At 43.3% G+C, this 23,528-nt stretch overlaps 1 protein-coding gene across 2 annotated transcripts in view; it reads left to right on the forward strand.

Annotated features, from left to right (window-relative positions):
* The window catches only part of CDHR1 (cadherin related family member 1), a 57,949-nt gene extending 34,421 nt beyond the window's left edge, over positions 1 to 23,528 (forward strand). Inside the window, exons 13-17 of one of the 2 annotated variants that reach the window (XM_083740319.1) lie at positions 1,216 to 1,380; positions 4,290 to 4,357; positions 10,366 to 10,594; positions 12,850 to 13,104; positions 19,413 to 23,528. In XM_083740319.1, the coding sequence (XP_083596445.1) occupies positions 1,216 to 1,380; positions 4,290 to 4,357; positions 10,366 to 10,594; positions 12,850 to 13,104; positions 19,413 to 19,964 (1,269 nt within the window). In that variant the 3' untranslated portion in view covers positions 19,965 to 23,528. Of the gene's footprint in view, positions 1 to 1,215; positions 1,381 to 4,289; positions 4,358 to 10,365; positions 10,595 to 12,849; positions 13,105 to 18,110; positions 18,496 to 19,412 lie in introns of those variants that run through there. The other variant, XM_083740320.1, reaches the window with a different exon arrangement.

Genomic DNA, 23,528 nt, shown 5'->3' on the forward strand with positions numbered 1-23,528 from the left:
TGGGGGGGCAGCTTGATGCCCACTTTGATTCATTACCATCTTGCTATTACTCCAGATGACCTCCTAGGCTCTTGACTCCGCCAATCTTTATACTGTATTCAACGCATGGTCTTCAGAAGGCATGTGAACATCCCTGTGGAAGTGGCCTAATAAGATTCCCAGAGACATAAGGCAGACCCTTGCTTCATCTTGCTCCATGTTCTCTATGCTGCTCCATGTTCTTTTTGAGGAATTGCTGGACACAGAATAATAAAATGTTGGCTTTAAGTTAGTCACAAGAATAATACTCAGGTTACAGGGAACCAGGCAGAGGGCCTTCTTGGTAGTGGCGCCCGCCCTGTAGAACTCCCTCCCATCAGATGTCAAGGAAATAAACAACTGCCTGACTTTTAGGAAGCATCTGAAGGCAGTCCTGTTTAGGGAAGTTTTTTATATTTGATGTTTTATCGTGTTTTTATTATTCTGTTGGGTACCACCCAGAGTGGCTGGGAAGGCCAGCCAGATGGGCGGGGTATAAGTAATAAATTATTATTATTATTATTATTATTATTATTATTATTATTATTATTCACTTCTCATAAATGTATCCCACTCATATCCCCCCCCCCCCCACAGTTTAACGTCTTCATGCCTTAGCCAAATAACCTGTTCTGGTGTATTGATGTTCAAGATTGATTGGGTTTCATTTTATTCTGCTTTATTGGTTTCATTTTATTTTGGTTTGCTAGTTGCCATGTAGTTTTCTTGAGAATCGCCACCAAGGTCTCAACAAAGAAGGAATGCAAGAGCTCTTCTTATGTTCTTTTGTTCTGCTTCCTTCTTTGGTGGCAGTGCTGATGTTCCATCGCCATTGGCTGAATCTCTTTGATTCAGGATGTGCTGAAAACTTGAGTCCTTCCTGTGGTTAACGAAATGATATACAGGCAGCACACAGACATGGCTATGCCATAAGGGATTTATACTCAGATTTTTGCAGTCATTTGAAAATTCACTTTTTATTAATGTAACAATGACAGAATTCCAACTTTTGTGAGTTCTTTTCTTTCTTTCTTTCTGTACCATGTGGAATATATTCTGTTGATGGGATTCTCTTTCATCATTATTAGCCATAACGCAAATTAGTCAGTTCCCTATAAAATAGCTGGGTTCTGTAGAAGCACAACTGTTGGATTTTGCATGACTTACTAGCTCGTAATTTCTCAATTACCTCCTTAGCTTCTTGCAATAGAAGTTAACACACCTGAGAAGTTCAGTTCAACAGCAGATATTGTGATCCGTCTCTTGGATACGAATGATAATGTCCCAAAGTTTACATCTGATTACTACATCGCGAGGATCCCAGAGAATTCTCCTGGAGGCTCCAATGTTGTGGCTGTAACGGTAAATTTTATTCATTCCTCTAGAGCCATGCTCTGTTGGACTTATAATTCTGTGTAGTTCCATGAGTCTCTCGATATCTGTAATTATTGCCCCTGGGAGGAGGTGGGGATCTATATATTCAGAAACTGACAAAAAAAATAGAATAATAGAATATTAGAATTGTGGAGCTGAATCTCTCATGGGTCCAAGCACAGACGCAAGCTAGGATTGCTTTTTAGAATTTGAATTTGAATTCACCATAGTCTGTAATTCTGCACAGAGCAATGCAGGCTGGAATTTGCTCTGCTGAGCAAGGGTGTGTTTCTTAAATTAAATTATAGTTTGTCAGCATCCACACAAATAAAATAACAATGCCACCACTTTAAAACTGTACTGAAACTACTTGATAGATGGTTTGTCTGTCCAAGCTAAGTCTATCCTCGGATTTTTTTCCATGTTCTACAACTTCAGAATATATGGCTGTTTAAAGCTGGGGAGGATAAACTGGGCCCTTCCAGATGTTGCTGGACTCTGTAGAATATGCAGAAAACCCCAAGAGAATATTCACTCTATAAATTGATATTAACACCAGTCCTGAAAGACTACATTGACTTCTAGTACATTTCCAAACACAATTCAAAGTGCTTGAATATGATAGCCATGTTCAAATTTATAAAAGGATGTCACATAGAGGAGGGTGAAAGGTTGTTTTCTGCTGCTCCAGAGAAGCGGACACGGAGCAATGGTTCCAAACTACAAGAAAAAAGATTCCACCTAAACATTAGGAAGAACTTCCTGACAGTAAGAGCTGTTCGACAGTGGAATTTGCTGCCAAGGAGTGTGGTAGAGTCTCCTTCTTTGGAGGTCTTTAAGCAGAGGCTTGACAACCATATGTCAGGAGTGCTCTGATGGTGTTTCCTGCTTGGCAGGGGGTTGGACTCGATGGCCCTTGTGGTCTCTTCCAACTCTATGATTCTATGATTCTATGCTGGTGCTGACCTTTAAAGCCCTAAATGGCTTCAACCGAGTATACCTGAAGGAGCGTCTCCACCCCCCATCGTTCAGCTGTTCACTGAGGTCCAGCTCTGAGGGTCTTCTGGTAGTTCCCTCACTGCAAAAAGCGAAGTTACAGGGAACTAGGCAGAGGGCCTTCTTGGTAGTGGCACCTGCCCTGTGGAACACCCACCCATCAGATGTCAAGGAAATAAACAACCATCTGACTTTTAGAAGATATCTGAAGGCAGCCTTGTTTATTGAAGTTTTTAATGTTTGATTCTTTATCACTTATTATTATTAATAATAATATTCTGTTGGGAATCACCCAGAGTGACTGGAGAAAGCCAGCCAGATGGGTGGGGTATAAATAATAAATAATAAATGATGATGATGATGATGATGATATCTTCTGGATTAATGTAATTCCCATTGATGTTATTCCCACCAAATTAAGCAGGACAAACGTGGTTAGGATTGCACTACAAAGTATACTTCCTATGATTCTGTAGTGGAAGATATGAAAGTTAACTGATATGAAACTGCTGCGTCTGCACCAAATAAGCCATTGGAGAGAACTGAACCTTTCTGCATAGCATGCTTTCTTCATCTCATACATTGTTTAGCTTAAACTAGAGCAGCTAAGTGGAAAATAAAACATGGCTAGATGATTGATTTCCTCCCGTATTTTCTAGGGGCCCAATCTGCACAATGCCTAGATATTTTCTTAGCAGAATAATATGCTCAGAAAGAGGATCATTTCATCATTTTCCATGTCCCAAACTTTAATGGTGACATGTATCTCAAGTGAGGGGAGCCACCCAGTGGCCCCGCTTGGTTATGCTGCTAGTACAGAGGTGGAATTTTTCACCTTTTCTTTGTGTGTAGGCCTGATCCTGAAGTTTACGCTCTCTCACACACACATCTCTTAGCAACATCCTCTCCCAACACCTTGCAGATGGATGCAGATTACAGTGGTACCTCGGGTTAAGAACTTAATTCATTCCGGAGGTCCGTTCTTAACCTGTTCTTAACCTGAGGTACCTCTTTAGTTAATGGGGCCTCCCGCTGCTGCCACGCCGCCACCACGTGATTTCTGTTCTCATCCTGAAGCAAAGTTCTTAACCCAAGGTACTGTTTCTGGGTTAGCAGACTCTGTAACCTGAAGCGTCTGTAACCTGAAGCTTCTGTAACTTGAGGTACCACTGTAATTGACGTGACTCTTCCCCACCATTAAATTCGCCCCCCCACCCTGTCACAAACTTTCAGTTGCACATTTTCATCTCCAAATACCTTGGTGGCGAAAGGGTGGGGTGGGGAGATAGAAGCAGTTTGTGGCCATTTGGGGTGCTGACCTTTAAAGCCGTAAACGGCCTCAGCTCAGTGTACCTGAAGGAGCATCTTCACCTCCATCGTTCAGCCCAAACACTGAGGTACAGCTCAGTGGGCCTTCTGGCGGCTCCCTCACTGCGAGAAGTGATGTTACAGGGAACCAGGCAGAGGGCCTTCTCCATAGTGGCACCCGCCCTGTGGAAAGCCCTCCCATCAGATGCCAAGGAAATGAACAACTATCTGACTTTTAGAAGACATCTGAAGGCAGGCCTGTTTAGGGAAGTTTTTAAGGTTTGATGTTTTATCATGTTTTTAATAGTCTATTGGGAGCCGCCCAGAGTGGCTGGGGAAACCCGGCCAGATTGGCGGGGTATAAATAAATTATTATTATTATTATTATTAGACTGAAAAGTGGTGAGGCACCCTCTCTCACCCTGGCTACGTCCGCCCTCCAAATCCCACTCCCAAAGCTGTGTCCCCCTAGGGAAAGTAGCCTTCTGGTTTTTGCTATTTTCCATCCTCAATGTGACCAATTATGCATGTCACAAAAGTCTGCTTCGCTTCTGTTTTAATCCATCAGTACCCCTTTCCATTTTCTTCTTAAGGCAACAGACCCTGATTCAGGACTTTGGGGTGAAATGAAATACTCCATTTATGGAACAGGTGCAGATCTGTAAGTTTAAACTTACTTATGGATATATACATATTTTTATTTAAGGGTGTGGTTGTTGTTTTTTAAAAAAAGTTTGCATAATTTTTATTGCTATTAGCAAATGAATGAGAGTAATGTTCTGTCTGATGCATCAAATTCAAACATGATGAAATTCTTTCTTAAAGGGGATGTATATCTTTTTCCTGGCTGTTTCACACCAACAGTGTTCTATTTCAAGCAAAGCAACATGCAGAGGACCAAACCTCCAGGTTCTTCCACATGAACCTAACAATAAATATGCATAAAGGAAGAACAGATTGTGGAAAGGGTGTTGCTGTTTTTCATTTTAATGTTTGCCGTTTTAGTGTGTGCTTTTCATTTGTTTTGATGTAGGGAACTGTGTGAAACCGATGGAGTGAGCCGCCTTGAGCAACTGTGGGTTGTAAAAGTTTTGCATAAATAAAACGTAAAAGCATTAAAAATTGGGATCTAGAGGAGCAAATGATTTTAAGGGGGATACCAAATAAAACTGCATGCAATTCAAGAGATGTGCCACTTAGGGGGCAGCAAATAATTTTGAGGAGGTTATCAATGTTAACTGCATGTCATTCAAAAGATGTGCCACTTATAATCTCCCTTCTGGAACACTGTAAGGCCCCCTGGGGCCTAATAAATCTCTCCATCTGGCCCTCTGGACTCTCCTCATGCCAAAAATCTGGCCCCCATCTAGGCCCCTTCCTTTTCCTGCTTCGCGTCATATTTTGGTGCCTTCACCTGGCTGAAAATCTCCTCAAACTCTGATTTTAAAAGGACCTGGATGGTTACGTCCAGTCAAAGGCAACTATTGGGTGAGGCACTCATCTCAATCTCAAGCTGAGGGAGCCAGTGTTTGTCCACAGACAGCTTTCTGGGTCATGTGGCCAACATGACTAAACCACATCTGGTGCAACGGAGCAGTGTGATGGGACCCACAACTCACAGAAATGCCATTTACCTTCCTGCCGCAGCGGTACCTATTTATCTATTTGCACTACCATGGTACCTCGGCTTAAGAACTTCATTCGTTCTGGAGGTCCTTTCTTAACCTGAAACTGTTCTTAACCTGAGGTACCACTTTAGCTAATGGGGCCTACCGCTGCCGCGCAATTTCTGTTCTCATCCTGAAGCAAAGTTCTTAACCCGGGGTACTATTTCTGGGTTAGCAGAGCCTGTAACCTGAATCGTCTGTAACCCGAGGTACCACTGTAGTGTGCTTTCAAACTGCTAGGTTGGCAGGAGCTGGCACAGAGCAACGGGAGCTCACCCCGTTGCGCAGATTCGAACCGCCGACCTTCTGATTGGCAAGCCCAAGAGGCTCAGTGGTTTAGACCACGGTGCCACCTGCATCCCTTAGAACTCTGATTATCTCCACTGAACTGGGGCTTCAGATAAGTGGTATTTGCTGCCCAACTCAGCCATATCCTCATCCTGGGAGCCATTGTTCTTCCTGCACATCCATGGGCAAGATGCTTAGCACCTCACCCATGGACAACGAAAAGGTTTGAATGGATCCTGGTAGAGAGTCAGAAAACCATGTGCTTTTTCCTCCAGTTCTGAGCCACATTTCCTAAGTGACCTTGAAAAACCTCAGTGTCTCCTGCATTGCATGCAGAAAATAATTATATATGTGTGTGTGTGTGACAGCAACAACAGTTAAGCATCTCCTTTAGATATTTCTCCCCTCTTTTAGGATGCCGTTAAGCAATTCGTGGGATGGGCTGTCTCATTGGTTACACCTGAAAAACTCAAGGCACTTCTGCAAGAGCAGAATTCTAATAGTATTTCTCTGTCTTCACGAACAACCTTTTGAATATCCTACCCTTTGCATTTGCAGAAAGTTGGGCACAAATAGCAGATCCCTAGTCATAACTCTAATACCCAGCAAATGGTCTCAAAAGGAATTAGCAAAAATAATTAGATTTTTAATTACTTCCAATATTTACACCGACTCACTGGGCATGAAAAAAAAACAATAAACAACGTTGGTTTTTAATTTCTGCTTGGGACATTTTACATTAGGAGGTTGTTATTACTGTTGTTATTGGGCTGAATCCAAGAGTTGGGTGGGGCCATTTTCCAGCAATTTTGTAGGGGCTCTGTGAAGTTTATTTCACTTACTGGTATTCCTGGTTGCCATAGTAATGGTTCTGTGTGCTACTGGACCCCCTTGTTCTCTTTATTTTACAATTAAGCCAATTGGAGTAATGGCAGGACACATTGCCCTCATTCTGATTTGGCTTTATTATGAAGCCAATATGGAGTAAGGGCAGGAAAAGGAGTTGGTAGCAAAAAAGAAAAGGTGAGAGCAGGGGCTTGTGAATTATTATTATTATTATTATTATTATTATTATTATTATTATTATTATTATTATACCCCACCCATCCCAAGCCACTCTGGGCAACTTCCATTACCCTCAAATCATTTTTGAGTAAAATAAGTTTACTCGAGAATTTATGACTTGGCCTTGCTATTGGAAAAGTCAAAGTGGTGAGGGGACCCCAGAACATTTAGCACTATCTTGTGTTTTAAAAAAGGAACCCCCAAATCGTTCAATCTGCAAATTCATTGAATCAGATTTCACATTAGCATCTTTCAGATAAATTCAGTCTGTCGTTTGAAATGATTGGTAGATAATGTGTAATGGTTCTAGGGGGTTGCTTGTGCATAAGTCGTTGCCACACCTGGCTGAGTTACCTGGGTGAGCCCTTTCTGTCCGGACAGCCACCCATCCGTGGCTGTCTCAATCACTGGCAGAATCCGTCAGTGGGTGTTTCTTGAACTTCTTCCAGCAAAGAACTTCTTTGACGCCAAGTCTCCGCCTACTCTCCCTGCGCGGAAGTCTTCTGCGCAGAGTGGTTGTGGGCAGCGGAGGACCCGTGCTCTCCCCGCTGGTCTCGGGCGAGGAGTCCTGGAGCCCCCTCACTGATTCCCCCCTCTGCCCCCCTTCTCCACTGGTGTTGCGCTGATTTCCTTCCCCAGCAGATTTCCTTCCTGCTGGGACCCTCTCCGCCATCCCTCTGGAGCCCTCTCTCCTCCTCTGGCTCCGATGGCAGTTCCCTGACATAATGTATGACAAATAGTTTTGCTCACCTGCTGCATTCATGTCTCTGTGTGATGAAGTTGCAGTCTTACACTCATTTAAGCTAAGTTTTTCAGACTTGCCTACTCTGAGGTAGTCTAAATGTACCTCAGAGTTTGAGGAGCAGAGCTTAACTCCCTTTAGAAGCAGAAGGAAATAAATTCTTCTCCCCTTTCTTGTTTTATAAGGAAGCTAACGCGGGTGGCGCTGTGGGTAAAACTTCAGCGCCTAGGACTTGCTGATCACACGGTTGGCGGTTTGAATCCCCGGGGCGGGGTACGCTCCCGACGTCCCAGCGCCTGCCAACCTAGCAGTTCGAAAGCACCTCTGGGTGCAAGTAGATAAATAGGGACCGCTTACCAGCGGGAAGGTAAACGGCGTTCCGTGTGCTGCGCTGGCTCGCCAGATGCAGCTTCGTCACGCTGGCTACATGACCCAGAAGTGTCTCCGGACAGCGCTGGCCCCCGGCCTCTTAAGTGAGATGGGCGCAAAACCCTAGAGTCTGGCAAGACTGGCCCGTACGGGCAGGGGTACCTTTACCTTTAACGCAGCGTTCAGCCAAACTAACCTACAGCCAAACATTGCATTCATCACCAGTGCCATAGCGTGGGGGGTGCAGGGGGGCCGGCCGCAACATCTGGGGGGGCGCTCACACTCACAGTCTAGTGGAAAAGACTCGAGTGCTAAAATCCACGGGTTAGGGGGCGCAAATTACTTGCCTTGCCCCAGGTGCTGACAACCCACGCTACACTACTGTTCATCACACTTCCATTGCTTGCGTGCTGAAGGTCTCTGCATTGTTTTATTCAGCGCATGACTCAATACACTGTTCTCACAAACTGCACAACTGTGCCATTCTCCCTTGTTTCAGCACAGAGGGACTGAGTGGAAATCCACCACACTATTCTGTTCACAAAAACAAGGGACACATCCAAAATGGATTAAAAAATATGAAACTTGAAATACTAGGCAATCAATTCACCCACCTCATTTTTTTCGCCATATTCAAAGGCTCCAGAGACCTTGTGTAAAAATAGTATTACATCTAAACATATCCATGTTACACTGGAACTGATTCCCGCCGCCCCCTCTCTGTTTTTACTTTTGCAGATTTGGATTTAATATTATTATTTGCATGCAGATATATATAGATACAAATAGACACACACACACAGAGAGAGAGAGAGAGAGAGAGAGAGAGAGAGAGAGAGAGAGAGAGAGAGAAGGCATGCCTTAAGCCTCTCTTCGGCAACCCGTTCCCCCCCCCCCCATCCTTGTTGTTGAACTGCAGCTCTCATCAGCTTCAGCAAGCATGGCCAATGCTCAGGAATTTATTTATTTTTTTGTTGGGGGGAGTTAAACCAAAATATCCAATGGGCAGCAAGTAACACACACACACACTCCTCTGAGCAGTTTTCAACTCTTGTAGGGGCTTCTAAAATATGTTGAAGTAAGGTGAAAGGTGAAAGCATGTACAGATCAACAGATAACATGAGAATGTGTGTGTGTGTGTGTGTGTGCGCATGCGCGCGCACGAATAACATGACCCCTCTGACAGACCCAGGGAATACTTCATAAGTTCCAGATTGCTTTCTCGTTTCCTTAAAATCATTTTTAATTAAAATTAAATGGGAAATAACTCAAATTAGAGGAGTCCAAAGTTGCTAACGTTTTTCCTCAATATAAGACTTGGCTTCCTACTTCAGAGCCCTTGTGTTAATAACTTCTGCCATCTTACACAAATAACTCCATCCTTCATTAATCTTAATAAGTCAAAATGGGCCTCTCCTGGGATCTTTTCCATGCTCATAAGCTGTACAAATTGAGAAGTTTCCGTCGAAAGCTGATTTTGGTAAGGCTGGCCACAGAGCGAGCAAGGCTTTCAGTTATATGACACTCTTCCCTGTGGAACTCTGCACACATAGAAGTATACCAGACTCCATCCTTGTGCTCCCTTTTTTACCTATAGGTCAACATATTTTTTATTCGCCACAACTTTCAAAAATGCTGAATAGCTGAGTTGAGCTTGATTTTAAACGGGTATTGTGTAGTCATTGGTATGAAATGTTATTTTTAAGAGATGCATCATGTTAAACACTTGTTTTACTGTATGTTGTTCAGAGTATTTTATAGAGAATTGGCTAACAGGATTTGTAACAACAACAACAATAACAACAATCTTTATTACGGTCCAGAGACCCAATAAATCGTTACAAAGCAATACACAATTCATACAGCCTACCTCCAGGTTAAACAAGCATTTTGTTCAGAATATAGGGATCATTGGTTCTTGCAACCACTGATAAAAACTTTGCCACTGCTAATGTTCTAGCATTTGTCCGGTCTTCCAATAGGAACCTGACATAGTGAGCCTCTGATTTTCCCAGGAAAGGTACCAGCAAGGGTAGTATAAGTTCAGCCCTGGCTTGCTCATATTTTGCACAGTGCAACAAAATATGTTTTATGGAGTCGATGTCTTGAGCACATGAGCAAAGTCTGTCCTGATAGGGAACTCCTCTCAACCTGCCATCCAACACTGCAGAAGGAAAGATGTTTAGTCTGGCTTTGGTGAAAAGCCTTCGATAGTTTGGTACTGTCAGGTTTTTAATGTAAGATGTTAACTTAAAGACATGCCCATACTGTACTCCTACTGCCAGTGGACTACAGACTGTGTGTGATCAAGATCGCAAGTCACTGTGTGCATTATCCCATAATCTTTGCTTTAATATCTTTTGTAAAAAATAAATTCCCATTTTCCAAGCACAAGTGGGACTGCAGCCACCCACAGCAGCTACTGTAGGGGGAGAAATCACTCTGAAAAGGGTGCATCTGAACATAAGGGTGATCTCTTTTCTTTTGTCTAACTAGGAAATAGATGAAATATTGGCCATTGTTGTTTTTTCCTTCCAGATTCCTCATCCATCCATCCACTGGGATCATTTACACCCAGCCATGGGCCACGTTAGATGCAGAAGTTACGTCCAAGTACAACTTCTATGTGAAGGCAGAAGATACAGAGGGGAAGTATAGCTTGGCTGAAGTCTTCATTACTGTGCTTGATGTCAACGATCACTCCCCAGAGTTCAACGAGAACATCCAGGAAAAAACCATGATTATAGGCACTCCAGTGAGAGTGGAGGTTGGTCGATTTGCACGTTTGTGTGTTTGGTTTTAGTGATTGGTATTGAAGTGATTGCAATGGATTGTTATGTTGCAACGGTTCCTGTTATGGACTCAAAGGCTAAATAAGGAGCTTACACTTCTGTAAGTAAATCTGTGCAGCTATGGGTATAATCCACTTTTCAGTATTCCATTACAGTTTAGAGGACGTGGGTGGCGCTGTGGTCTAAACCACTGAGCCTCTTGAGCTTGCCGATCAGAAGGTCGGCGGTTCAAATCCCCACGATGGAGTGAGCTCCCATTGCTCTGTCCCAGTTCCTGCCAACCTAACAGTTCAAAAGCATGCCAGTGCAGGTAGATAAATAGGTATCGCTGTGGCTGGAAGGTAAACGGCGTTTCTGTGCACTTCTGTCATGGTGTTCCCGGAAAGCTGTCTGTGGACAAACGCTCGCTCCCTTTGCCTGAAAGCGAGATGAGTGCTGCAACCTCATAGTTGCCTTTGACTGGACTTAACCATCCAGGGGTCCTTTACCTTTACAGCTTAGAGAGACCCATGGAAAATCAAGGCTTGTAAGAGCAGGGCTGATTCTTCTTAATGGCTCTGAGCAGGCAACTAATGAGTGGGGGGTTAAATCCTGCTCAGTTTGGGTACACACTGCTATTCCCTGCTGGAAACAGACAGAGGGTCAGCACAGGATTTAACCATACTCAAGTGTCCATCAGATGACATCACAAATTAAGTCAGCTGATTGGGAGTTGGGCATGGTTTGGGGAAAAGGCCTCACAGGCCAACCCAGAGCCCAATAGCAGTCCAACATTGGCCCACAGACTAGAGGATCCCCACCCTGTCTTAAGCCCTAAGGTTACACTTGAGGACATCCCGTTACATTCTCCTTCATTTGTGAATAGCTGCCAGTCATTCCCATGGAAATACCAATAGGAAGACAAATCAGGGCACAGTGGGTGAAGAAGAGGACCCAGAAGAGTGTTTGGGTACAAAGAGAATCAAGGTTGGAGTGGGAGGCAGAGAATGACAGTGTCAGAGAGGTGGCGAGAGACAGAGAAGATCATGCCAGATAGGTGGCGTAGGAAAGATCTCCAATCTTATCGTGTTTTTAATGTTCTGTTGGGAGCCACCCAGAATGACTGGGGAAACCCAGACAGATGGGTGGGGTATAAATAATTTATTATTATTATATAATAATAATTTATTATTTGTACCCTGCCCATCTGGCTGGGTTTCCCCAGCCACTCTGGGCGGCTTCCACAGAGACCAAAATAATAATAATAATAATAATAATAATAATAATAATAATAATTACTCATGAAATGCCATGGGTCTTTTGCTTACAAGAAATAATCATAAAAGGCTAGTCTAGAACCATTCTTTGAAAACTAGAGTTGCATCACGGGTGCAATTTCTGTTTTGCTGTGCCTCATTACCCTTCCACTTTGATGGAGTACAGCAAAATTGTTAATAGGCCGAGCAGAATGGAGCAGTTGCATTCTGGAATTGTTCTAGAATTCCCACCCCCTGCTGTTTTTCTGAGGAGAAATGCTGATTTCAGATGCAGCAGGCAGAATTCTGCACAATGGCCATTTACTTCAAATCAGAAAATTAAACATACATTGGTTTTATTTTTGTAAAAAAAATAAAATTAAAAATTCCCCCATTGCAGAGTTTTTCAAATAAAAAGGGGGAAGGGGATAATTGGTAGATCTGAATTTTCCAAGGTATCTTTTTTTTAAAGGGAGGGGGGAACTGTTCCTTCAAACTCCTAGCATTTCAATTTTCTCTAAGATAGATTTTGTTGTATACAAATTAATAATCATAAACAAATAAGAATAAAAATGTGCACCCCACCACTGAAACCATTCCATTGTAACTATCCTGCCTCCCAAAATTTCAACACCTCTTGCGATGCTTTGACTCCTTTCCATTTTAACAGTACAAATTCTACAAACATTCTCCATATCTCCTCAGAATCATTTCTCCTGAATATCCCCTGCCTTACCTTAATGGCACATGTCAATTTATCATTAATAGCTGTACCTCACACCTCTCTATACCAAGCAGAATATAAAATGGAAGAATGGTACAAGATAGATTTTTAAACTACTCTGGAATCCAACCAAACCCCACCCCACAAAGTTCTGGTATAGAAGCCATGCTCAAAGCATGGAACTTCAGAATCAGAAAGAACCAGTCCTCTTTAAAATAGATTGCCATTCAATAAACATTTCTCTTTCACCTTTTCTCCCCATCCCTAACAGGCAATAGACCAAGATGCGGAAGAACCCAATAACATAGTTGACTATTCTATTATGCAAGCAGATCCTGCCAATGTGTTTGATATAGACCAAAGCACCGGAGAAATAAAACTGAAATCCTACATAAGATCCTTGGACATAATTCACAACATCACCAACAACAAAGACTGCATATGGTCGGTGGTAGTTCAAGCCAAAGATCGGGGCTCTCCTTCATTTAGCACCACCGCTGTCCTGAAGATTGATATCACAGAAGAGGTAAGGGGATAGGATACTGGAGAGAAATGGCAAGCAGGGAGACCCAAGATTTGTGGCTGAGAAACAGTGATTGGTAATGGGCACCGCTGCAAAAGCGTCATAATTTGAGTCATTGAAGTTAAATTGAAGTAAGGGAGTGCTGTCAGCTGTGAAATGAGAATTTCTGGCATTTCTGGGTCAAGGAAGCGTAGAGTTTGCCGAAGGATCAAGTGGATCCTAAGCCATTTCATCTGCTGGCAATGGATCCATCCCTGACCTCTCTGTTGCATTGTTCACCTCATTGGTACCAAATAGAAGTTACGATTGCTTTCCCTACACTGAAAATGGAGAAGGAGAAATTTATGAAAGCCCACAACAACGGTCTTAAAGGTCCACACCTAATCTGTCCTTCTTTTAACTTTGTATCTTAACTCACCCTTGATTTTACCAACCATTCTCCAGATGGTTCATTAGAAGAATAACTCCTCCTTTATTACTACATTTAACTTCCCAAACAATATTTTCAGAATGGGTGCTATGGTGGATCCAACGCTGGGGTGAGTGTGACAGACTTGTCACTCTGCTTCACATATACAGAGGATTCGTTAAACTGTCATTTCCCTTATACCCTGCAGACTACATAGATGTGGCAGGGGCAACCGAGACATGTGGCGATCTAATATCAGCAAACAGAATGCCACCCATCTGTTCTAGAATATTTATTTCCCTTGAATAAGCGTTGCAAATTGGTGGCGAAGAGATTTGAAATGCCACCCCCTCAGCCATATCTAGCTTTATTATCCCAAAACCTTACAATTTACAAGTGTCCACCTGAAACTCCCCGGTCTTTGCTATAGTGTCTGTAATTTCCTCTTCAATAGCTTAGTTCCTTGCTTTCATATCTTGGTCTCTTCATAGTGACTGTTTGTCCTCTTTGTGCCTTCATTGCAACGGTGCTTACCTCCTGTAAATAGGTCTTATCCACATTTCCACTTCTCCCACGAGCAGTTTGGCCTTTTCCTCACAGCTTTCCCCCAGGCAACCCACACTTCTGCACTAAATTGGAGCAAATGTCCATCTGGAGAAAACCTGATTGATGTTTGCTCCAATTCCATAGCGAGCAGAAGTGTGGATGAACCCTAAGCTTGCATGGTACAGGAATCCATCTCTGAGACTGTGCTCTCCCTCTTTGTGACCTTTTTTCAGGAGGAAAAGGGTTAGCATATACTACACTGGGAATCATTTCCAACTGGAGATGGCAGGATCAAAGCTAGTGGCATGCAAATAAGGCATTCTCTTTGTATAATGTGCCCCAGGATGTACTTGAACGCATCTGTTCCTCTTCCATTGTGTCTGACCCGGCATTCTTCATCCTGCAGGACAGTGCTCTGTTTTCCTTTCTGAAGGAAAAGCTTTTTTGACAACACAACTAGAGGTGTCCAGCAGTGTTAATCACAATGAGTAATTAAACAGGCCTATTTTTGATTAACATTTACCATCACAATTAGCAGAACACTGCTCCCTTCAAGATAGATGCCCTGCGGCTAGGTTTGGTGGTTTCATGCATCAAAAAAACCTTTTGCTCTTGAAACAATGCAGTGATAATAAAAAAATCCCAAGGCTATTTAACGGATCCTATTTTTACACAAAAAACGGGATATTGATGATAAGCTAATGCTTTCTTTCATACCCACTGGGGGGGGGGGGAAGTGCTGAAGGCATATGCTGTTTGCTCCCCCCTATCCTTGATTACAGGTACTTTTTTATGATAGAATACGTAGTCCTAGATTTCCATGGCCTGGAATGGAAAGTCTGATCATTGCAGTGACAGAGCACACCAATAGTTTGTCTATAGTCCACAAGATTAGAAGGGGTAGCTACCTAACCCTCTGCCCTGAACATAAATGGATAAGAACAAGGTTCATTCAGAGACGAGCTACATGTTACACTTGTGTGGGCTTGGGAGGCAGCCTGGCTCTGCCTGCTTAGCCTTCTGGAAAAGTCCCTCTTCCCAATTGCCACATGCCTTGCATCAGATGGTGGAGTACCTGGGGGAGGACATCCAAAGATGATCTTGGTGCACAGGCAGGTGAATATAGAGCAGGCAGCTATGTGAGCTGTTTCCAGATCCCAAGCCATATACAGCTTTAACAGGGAGCACCAACACTTTATATTGCTCTCAGAAATGAACCAGGAGCCAGTGCAGCTCTTTAAGCAATGGCAAAATATGTTCACAATGGCTGATCCCAATTAGGCAGCCTAGCAGCTCCACGATTTTCTGGACGCTCCAGCCCCAATACATATCATTGCAGTAGCATCCTAGTGCCATGTGGAAAATGAGCATGGCATGCAGCAGGAAGCTTTCGTATGAGAAATCAGGTATCATTGAATACACACCTGAGTGTTTTATTAACAGCCGCATCTCCTTTGCATTTGACATAAGCAGACTCAGGATGTGTCGTGACGACGTGCAGGGACACTGAGGAGATGGGACTCAGATTAAGTGTGCCTCATGCGATGAATATGTTTTTCTCTGGCACGCTTATTGCCGAGTCAAGTGTATAACAGATAATCTTATTCAGGCAGCTAAAGAGAGCATGCATTGATTGTGGCTTGCTCCACAAATCCTCGGAAGACGAGATTCTGTACCATTCAAATCAGTAGAAGAATCTTCCCATTGACCTGGGCTGCAGTGTAGTCAGTCTTCGAGGCTGGAATTCTGCACACCATTACCTCTGGGTTGTAACTGTGCTGTCGCCATCAAGGCAGCTGGCAGGAAGCAAGAAAGGAGGCAGAAAGCACTGGGTGCCAAGCTGGAATGGAATGGCATCTCAGGTTTTGGCAATCTGCTGCTTCACAATCCTGTGAGGAGATTGCAGTCTCCTACAATGGACAGTCAGGAGCAGTGGCGTAGCGTGGGGGGTGCAGGGGGGGCCGGCCGCACTGGGCGCAACATCCGGGGGTTAGGGTTAGGGGGCGCAAATTACTTGCCTTGCCCCGGGTGCTGGCAACCCACGCTATGCCACTGGTCAGGAGGAAAAGTTGGCCAAGTCCAAGCTAGATAATGGGAGCTTGGATATCTGCCTTTGCCAGTTCAAGAGAGCAGTATTTTCTGCCTGCTTCTGCAGCTCAGGCTCCAGTCCCTGGTCTCAGATGAAGAACACCTCTACTTCATTATTAGATATAGGTACCGTACAACTAAGCCAGTCTCGTTCTGAAGCTCATATGTAACTGCACATATGTAACAGCTTGGTTACAGTAATAATGACTTATAAACATCCCCTGTGGTTGCATGTTTCCATTCTCCAGTCTTCAAGCCTTGCTGTTTCTCTTAGTATTATGTGCAATTACAGGCACTCATTTATCCGTGTTACCTGGGTAGGGTTTTTTTAGCTTCTAAAATTGGTCTTTTAACCACCAATTTTGTGATGTTATTCTTTTGCCTGTGTTTACACTGAGTGGTGTGTTGTTGTTTTGTTTGTTTGTTTGGTGTTTTAATTTTATTATTGTGTTCTGTCCCAGCACCATGTATTAGAGGAGGATGGGCTCAAAAATATTTAGTAGTTGCATCCCCCCCGCCCAATTACTTTTTGTTAATGTCCTGGTACAGCAAGTGGCTTCTTAGCCCTGCTATGTTTTAAAGAGGGGAGGGTCCTATGATGGTCTCCAACCAATATATTCAGAAGAATCTTTTTTTGCATCCCCTACTAGCCATAGCAGGGACGTGGGTGGTGCTGTGGGTTAAACCACAGAGCCTAGGACTTGCCGATCAGAAGGTCAGGGGTTCGAATCCCCGTGACGGGATGAGCTCCCGTTGCTCAGTCCCTGCTCCTGCCAACCTAGCAGTTTGAAAGCACATCAAAGTGCAAGTAGATAAATAGGTACCACTCCGGCGGGAAGGTAAATGGTGTTTCCGTGCACTGCTCTGGTTCACCAGAAGTGGCTTAGTCATGCTGGTCACATAACCCAGAAGCTGTACGCCGGCTCCCTCGGCCAGTAAAGTGAGATGAGCGCCGCAACCCCAGAGTCAGCCACGACTGGACCTAATGGTCAGGGGTCCCTTTACCTTTACCTTTACCTTTTACCAGCCATAGCAGTAAAATAAAATGTACTGGAGATAGAGGTAAAAACTTAACTATACAAAATACATTCTGGAGATTTACCTCAATAATCAAATAATACATCTTATTCTAGTTACCCCTGCTAATTTATTTATTTTTTGCAGTTTTTGCTGACACCTGGTTATCCTGATCTGCTAAAAGAAAACACACAGTAGCAATGGTTGAGCGACCTGGTAGGGATCTGAAGTGTATCTGAAGAAGTGTGCATGCACACGAAAGCTCATACCAATAACAAACTCTAAGGTGCTACTGGAAGGAATTTTTTTTATTCTCGTAGGGATAGTAGTAGAGGGGTAATAACCTCACTCCTCAAATCTTTATACAGAATGCAAGCTAGAAGCACATGAACTACTGTTTCAATACTGCCCTCTCCACATGGACGTAGCCCTTTTTCCCACAGACTTTTTTGAAATCGACCCTCAAGCACAGCTGTAGGCAGTATGTTTAATCTTGCATAAGTAAAAGTGCATCTGTATGTTTTGGAATTGTTAACTTTTGCAAATAGGGTGCCAAAGTGTCAAAATGACTAGGTGGGAAATAATCGTACAATGGACAAAATTTCCTTATTGTGGCCAAATTGTTCTGTTGCTCGATATCATATAGGCACTGTCTAATTAAATTATCTGTTTCAGTTACTTTGGCAGTGCGAGGATTTCCACTTGCACAACAGAACTCCCTCCCCTTTCTCCTGCCTGTGTTCACCCCACGCCCTCCCCAAATATGTTGCAGGGGGTTGGGAGGAATCCCAGAACAGATTTAGGGAGGGAGGAGAAAGTTGTGTCCCACAAGCAGACATCCTTGCACTGACAGAACAAGGTACTTTGCACTACATTGGATGCAACCCGCTGTTTCCTTTATGATGGTGGTCCACAGGTTGATTGGTTTTCTTATTTTTGACATTTTCAGATCAAATCAAGGGTAAGATCCTATATTTTAGGCCTCAAGAAACGTCCATGGACATTATTTGGGATTTGCATGAGTGGCGTCCTTTCTGCCATTTCTGTTACCATGGTGATCTCCACCATCATGTACTGGAAAAGTGTGAAAAGATCCAGACTCCATCCTCAGGGAAAAATCAGGAAAATTAAACGGCGACTACCACAGCGCTCTGTGTGCTAAAATGCTATACGAACTTTTCATTCATTTGTCCTCAATATGCCATATTGAGAGGCTGCATTACCTCTTAATCAAGCTTTGGATTCTTTAAAAGGGAAACAAACAGCCTGTCTCTTCATCTCAAATTCATTACCTCATAGCATTGGCGTGGTTTGTTTTGTTTTTGTAATGTCTGTAAAAGAGTACTAGAACATGCTCAGTTTCTGCTGTTTAAGAACCGATTTGACAGCCTCAAAATGTTTTCAGCTGAAGATGCATCAATAGGATGAGAAAATCTTATTACTAGTATTTTCTCTGAAAGCGTTGCTTTGATTTTGGGAGATTCTGAAATGAAATCTGAAGCATAAGGAACACCTTCCAGTTATGGATATATACTGAGTTTATCTCAATTTGATACCAGTTTTAACTGTGATAGCTTTCCCCAAAGAATCAGAGACATTTTAGTTCATTGGTGTTCATAATAATAATAATAATAATAATAATTTTTATTTATTTATTTATACATACCCCGCCCATCTGGCTGGGTTTCCCCAACCACTCTGGGAGACTCCCAACAGAATATTAAAAACAAAATAAAACATCAAACATTAAAAACTTCCTTAAACAGGGCTGCCTTCAGATGTCTTCTAAAAGTCAGATAGTTGTTTATTTCATTGACATCTGATTGGAGAGCATTCCACAGAGCGGACGCCACTACCAAGAAGGCCCTCTGCCTGGTTAGGGATCCCTGGTGTCCATTCCAACAGGACTACAATTTCCAGGGTTCCTCAGAGAATAGGGAATGACTGTTGTCACCAGTTTGTTGTATGGGTATGTCCTTGACTGCACAACCCAGTGGTTTTGTTTCCACTTGCAACCGACGGACGATAGAGTATTGCATAGGGATGATGCAAAACTCCCCACATCCTGAGTGAAAGGCTCCACTATTTAATGGCTGCAGTTGGCCTTCTTAGTGTTAAATTTGAATTTTGGATGCCAAATTGGAGGTGGCTTGGTGGTGTGGATCACATATTTTGGACAAATGAAAGCGCAGTCTCTCTCTCTCTGTGCCCCAGAGTTAAGTCACCATGTTCTCTTTGTACTCTTTTACAGACTCTTCACAAAGGGCCTATGGCTGCCTTTTTGATGCAAACAAAAGATAACCCCATGAAAGCCTTAGGAGTGCTAGCTGGTGTCATGGGGGTGATGGTGGCAATCACCATTTTAATCTCCACCGCCATGTTCTGGCGCAATAAGAGGTCCAACAAAATCATGCCCGTGAGACGGATCATTAAAAAAAGGCAGAACCACCAACCAACCAGGATGATCAGAATGGAGTGGCTGAAATTCAAGAGGCCCAGCAACGCTGCGGAGAAGTTTGTCGTCGAAGAGGATACCAAAAGTCTGCAAAATGAGAACAGCAACAACAACTTCCAGATGCCCATTCCTCCTCCGCCACCCACTGCTCCAGCCCTACCTCCAGCCCCGGCACTCAAGACTAATGTCTCTGAATGGAGGGTCCCCACAGTATCCGGATCGCTGAGTCCGAAGCTTATTAAAAAGCAGGCGAAGAAAGGTGCCGCGGTCTGCACATCTCACAATGCTCTGGTGTCGGAGCTCAAGCAGAGGTTTGAAATGAGAAATGCGGCAAGCCCTCACATTTAGTGTCTCCTCCCCACAGCTTGCATGTGGAGTGTGTCTTCTGTGTGCCATTCCAGGTACATGGTGTGATTTTCTTATTTTGCATTTTGTACCAGTTCCCCATCTCCCCGCAAGCTGAAAACGCTCATTATCTCTTCTCGGTGTTTCGCATCCATTCGCCCGGATCACATGCCGGTACATATCCTCTCGCCCAGTGCAATTGTTTCACCTATAACTTTATGGTAATATGTGGTGCGCATTTGTTACAATGTTTTTATACAGGTTCCCGCTGCAAAGTCTGCTTGCGTGTTTGTGTGCTGCAATTTTCAGGATGCCAATTTGTTCTGTATCTGGCCAAGGCTTTCCAGTGATCTGTTTTAAAGTTCAGCTTGAAATATTGAATGTTTTAAAATCTCATGCCAGAGTCCTCAAGGAATAGCCAAGTAAGCCTAACAAGCTGCCCCATCTCCTAGCATGCCACTCGCTGAAATTCAGTAGCTCCAGGGTCCAGCTCAGATGTTGATTGACCTTTTAAATTGTTCTGCCCCAGCCATAACTCAGGCTTTACTTGGGCTGGAATTTGACAGCATTCCCAATCATATAGGCATCAAGCATACAGATTAACATGTCCCAATGTGAGGTGTGAATGATGCAATTTGCCCTAACCTGTCCAAGAAAATCTCTTGAATGAGAAAGGAAGGAGGTGAGGGATCATGACAGGAGGTGACAGCCAATAGCATGCAGCATCACTTTCCCAGCAAGGATTGTGGTATTTCTAGTTGCAATCCAGTTTTTTCACCTTTGGGAAGGTGATGGAGGAGGCAGTTCTCAGGACTGAAATGAACACAGACAGCAAGGAGAGTTGTGTTTACCCTGATTCTGCTCACAGGTGTGCAGTCAGGGGTATTCATGTCATCCCTAATCACAGGTAGCATGAACAGTATTGGGGCACATGCATTGAATGACAAGTAAGGATAGGTTGACAAAAATTTATCAGATGCAGAGATCTGAGCCACTTCTGTCCATAAAGTAAGCAGATCAGTTATACTGAAAACAGGAATGTTTTCATAACATTCAGTATTATTGAGAGTCGACACGTCTCTATGTGATATGCCTCATCGCAACAGACCAGTGACGTAAAACTTTTTATGGAGAAGTGGAAAAACCAAGAGTTCTTTCTCTATAAAAGGCAAAATTGCTCCCTACACTGCTGCAAAACAGTGCTTTACTGCTTTACGAGCATCCTAACCACTGAATGTTTAAAATGCCGGTGTTTATGGGAATTTGAAGTTAAGGTGCTGCAGAGGGACAACCTGAACATTCCCCTGGTGTTAAATTACTACAAACGAGGCAGTTAAACGAGAAACATGGTGTCAGAAGTGTTTGCCTTGGAGGGGAGCTGGGCAAAGAAAAGGTGTGAACAGAAGAAAGACAGAAATCTCTTGCAACCCTGCATCATTTTGAGATACAGCACAATTTAGGTAAATTTCTGAGCTGAGGCCATTTTAAGGAATGTAGCAACATTCCTTAAAATCGTATCATGTGGAATGGTAGTGCCATACCCTTATAAACATGGTGTAAGGCTTTCAAGCTGCATCCCGCCAACCAAGGAATATAGGAGGATGTTGTGTGTGTTTTCTTCCTGAAACCTCCTCCATTTCACCCATTGTGACTGGTCCACAGGTGAGCTGTGACACAGACAGACCTGTCCAGATAGGCTGACCTTCTCCTGGCTCTAATAGCCACAAGGCTGAGGGAAGCCTAACATTATCTGCATCATATCTAGACTGGTTTACTGGTGGCCCTAACTTGATTCCTTACTAGTTCTAAGCAAGAGTTGCCATCAAAGCAATTAGTGGTGACTTCATGGGTTCATTTTGGGAAGGAACATCAGGGTGTTTGAAGGAGGCAAAGGCTGGTTCAACCAGACATGGGGTTACTAATGTGGTTCCATTCCCCCCTCTATATTATTGGGCTCCAAATCCCATCAGTCCTAGCCAGCATGACCCTTCTTTGTGTGCCACCTCCATGGGAGATTTAGAATGTGACAATTCAAGAATGGGCCTTTTCAGTGGCACCCCCTTTGCTTTCTCCATTCCTATGTTTTGGGCCCTTGATCTGAAGGGTGGCATTGCGGGCCGGGGGGGGGGTTTGACTTGTATCCCTGCCTTTTCATTTAGCTATGTTTTTAGCCTGTGTTGCTGTGTTTTTCGTTTTTTATTGTTTTCATTTGCTTTGCAAGAAAACAAACTGACAAATATAATAAATAATAAGAATAGCCAGTGATGTTGGGACTTGTAGCCCTGCAAAATCCAGAGGCCGCAACATTGGCTACCCCCGAACCAGATTAACAAAATGTCCCTCCATTCAATTTGGTAAATTTCACTCCCGGGCGAATCCCCCACATGAGATCTCCATGAATAGTCACAGGAGAAGCTTGAAGGCACATGAAGCTTGAAGGCACATGAAAGAGTCCTATTGTTGATCAGGTCTGGCCATGTAATGGCTTGGATGAAAGTCCTCCCAGGAACTATATGTGAGCTGCTTGGAGCTCTTCAGATGAAGAGCTGAGTATATGCGTCATAAATAGCTTTAAAAAGAGGCACATCTCTTATATTGCACCCAGAGGGGCACATCCAAATCATGGGAAGATTTGTAAATCATGCAACATCTTTTGTTTCTGAACCTACTTAAACAAATTCTCTTTGAGGTACAAAAGCTTCCAAGAATTATCTGCATTGCTATTTTCCTAACACAGTGTTTTATTGCACAATGCAACGAAGGTCAAAAAAACTCCAGGGCTGCCATCCATTTGTAATCTGTATGGATTGTTCATATTTTTGAAATATATCTGTCCGTATTATATGTAAAAAAACCTATTGCAGATATACTTTTTATGGAATCAACATTTTGTGCACAAACAAACTTGAATCAGTTCTACATTTTATTTTTAAATGATGCGTTTGAGGGAGAAAAAATTATGGAACCACAAAAAGCATCTTGTGCATTTTGCCAGGTTTTTTGGGGGGGGGGCAGGGAGTGATTTGTGTTAGCCTGTAGCTAACTAACAAACAGCCCTGTGGAACCTTAAAGACCAGCACATTTGATTATGCTAAAGATGCCACCATGAAATGTGTTTAAGGTACCGCAAGATTTTATTAGGTTTTAGCAATAGAATGTTGGAATTAGAATGAGACGGGAGGAAAGGTGTAGCAGGATTAAATTTCTCCTGCAGCTCCTCCCCTCTCCCCAGCACCTTCACAATGCAGTCAAAGGGCCCGATTGCACTGATAGAATGGGCAGCAAATTCTCTCCCCCCCATAAAAGAGTCCAAAGCAGCTATTGCCCACCTACATGAAAAACATCTGTATTGCCCCATCCTTTGGGAGCTGAAAAGGTGGAAACCCTCAGCATCATGTTCAAGAAAAGACTTATAATATTAGACTTAATAGAGTTCAACATAATTAAGAGATAACTGTTTTTCTTTTACATCGTTCAACTCCCAACCCCCCAAACCGAATGCAGTTGTTCTGTACTGAGTGAACTGCGTTCCAAATGTTTTTTGTTAATAAAAACTTGAAAAATGCA

This window comes from Podarcis gaigeae (genome assembly GCF_964106915.1).
Source record: "Podarcis gaigeae genome assembly, chromosome: 5".
Classification (NCBI taxonomy): Eukaryota; Metazoa; Chordata; class Lepidosauria; order Squamata; family Lacertidae; genus Podarcis; species Podarcis gaigeae.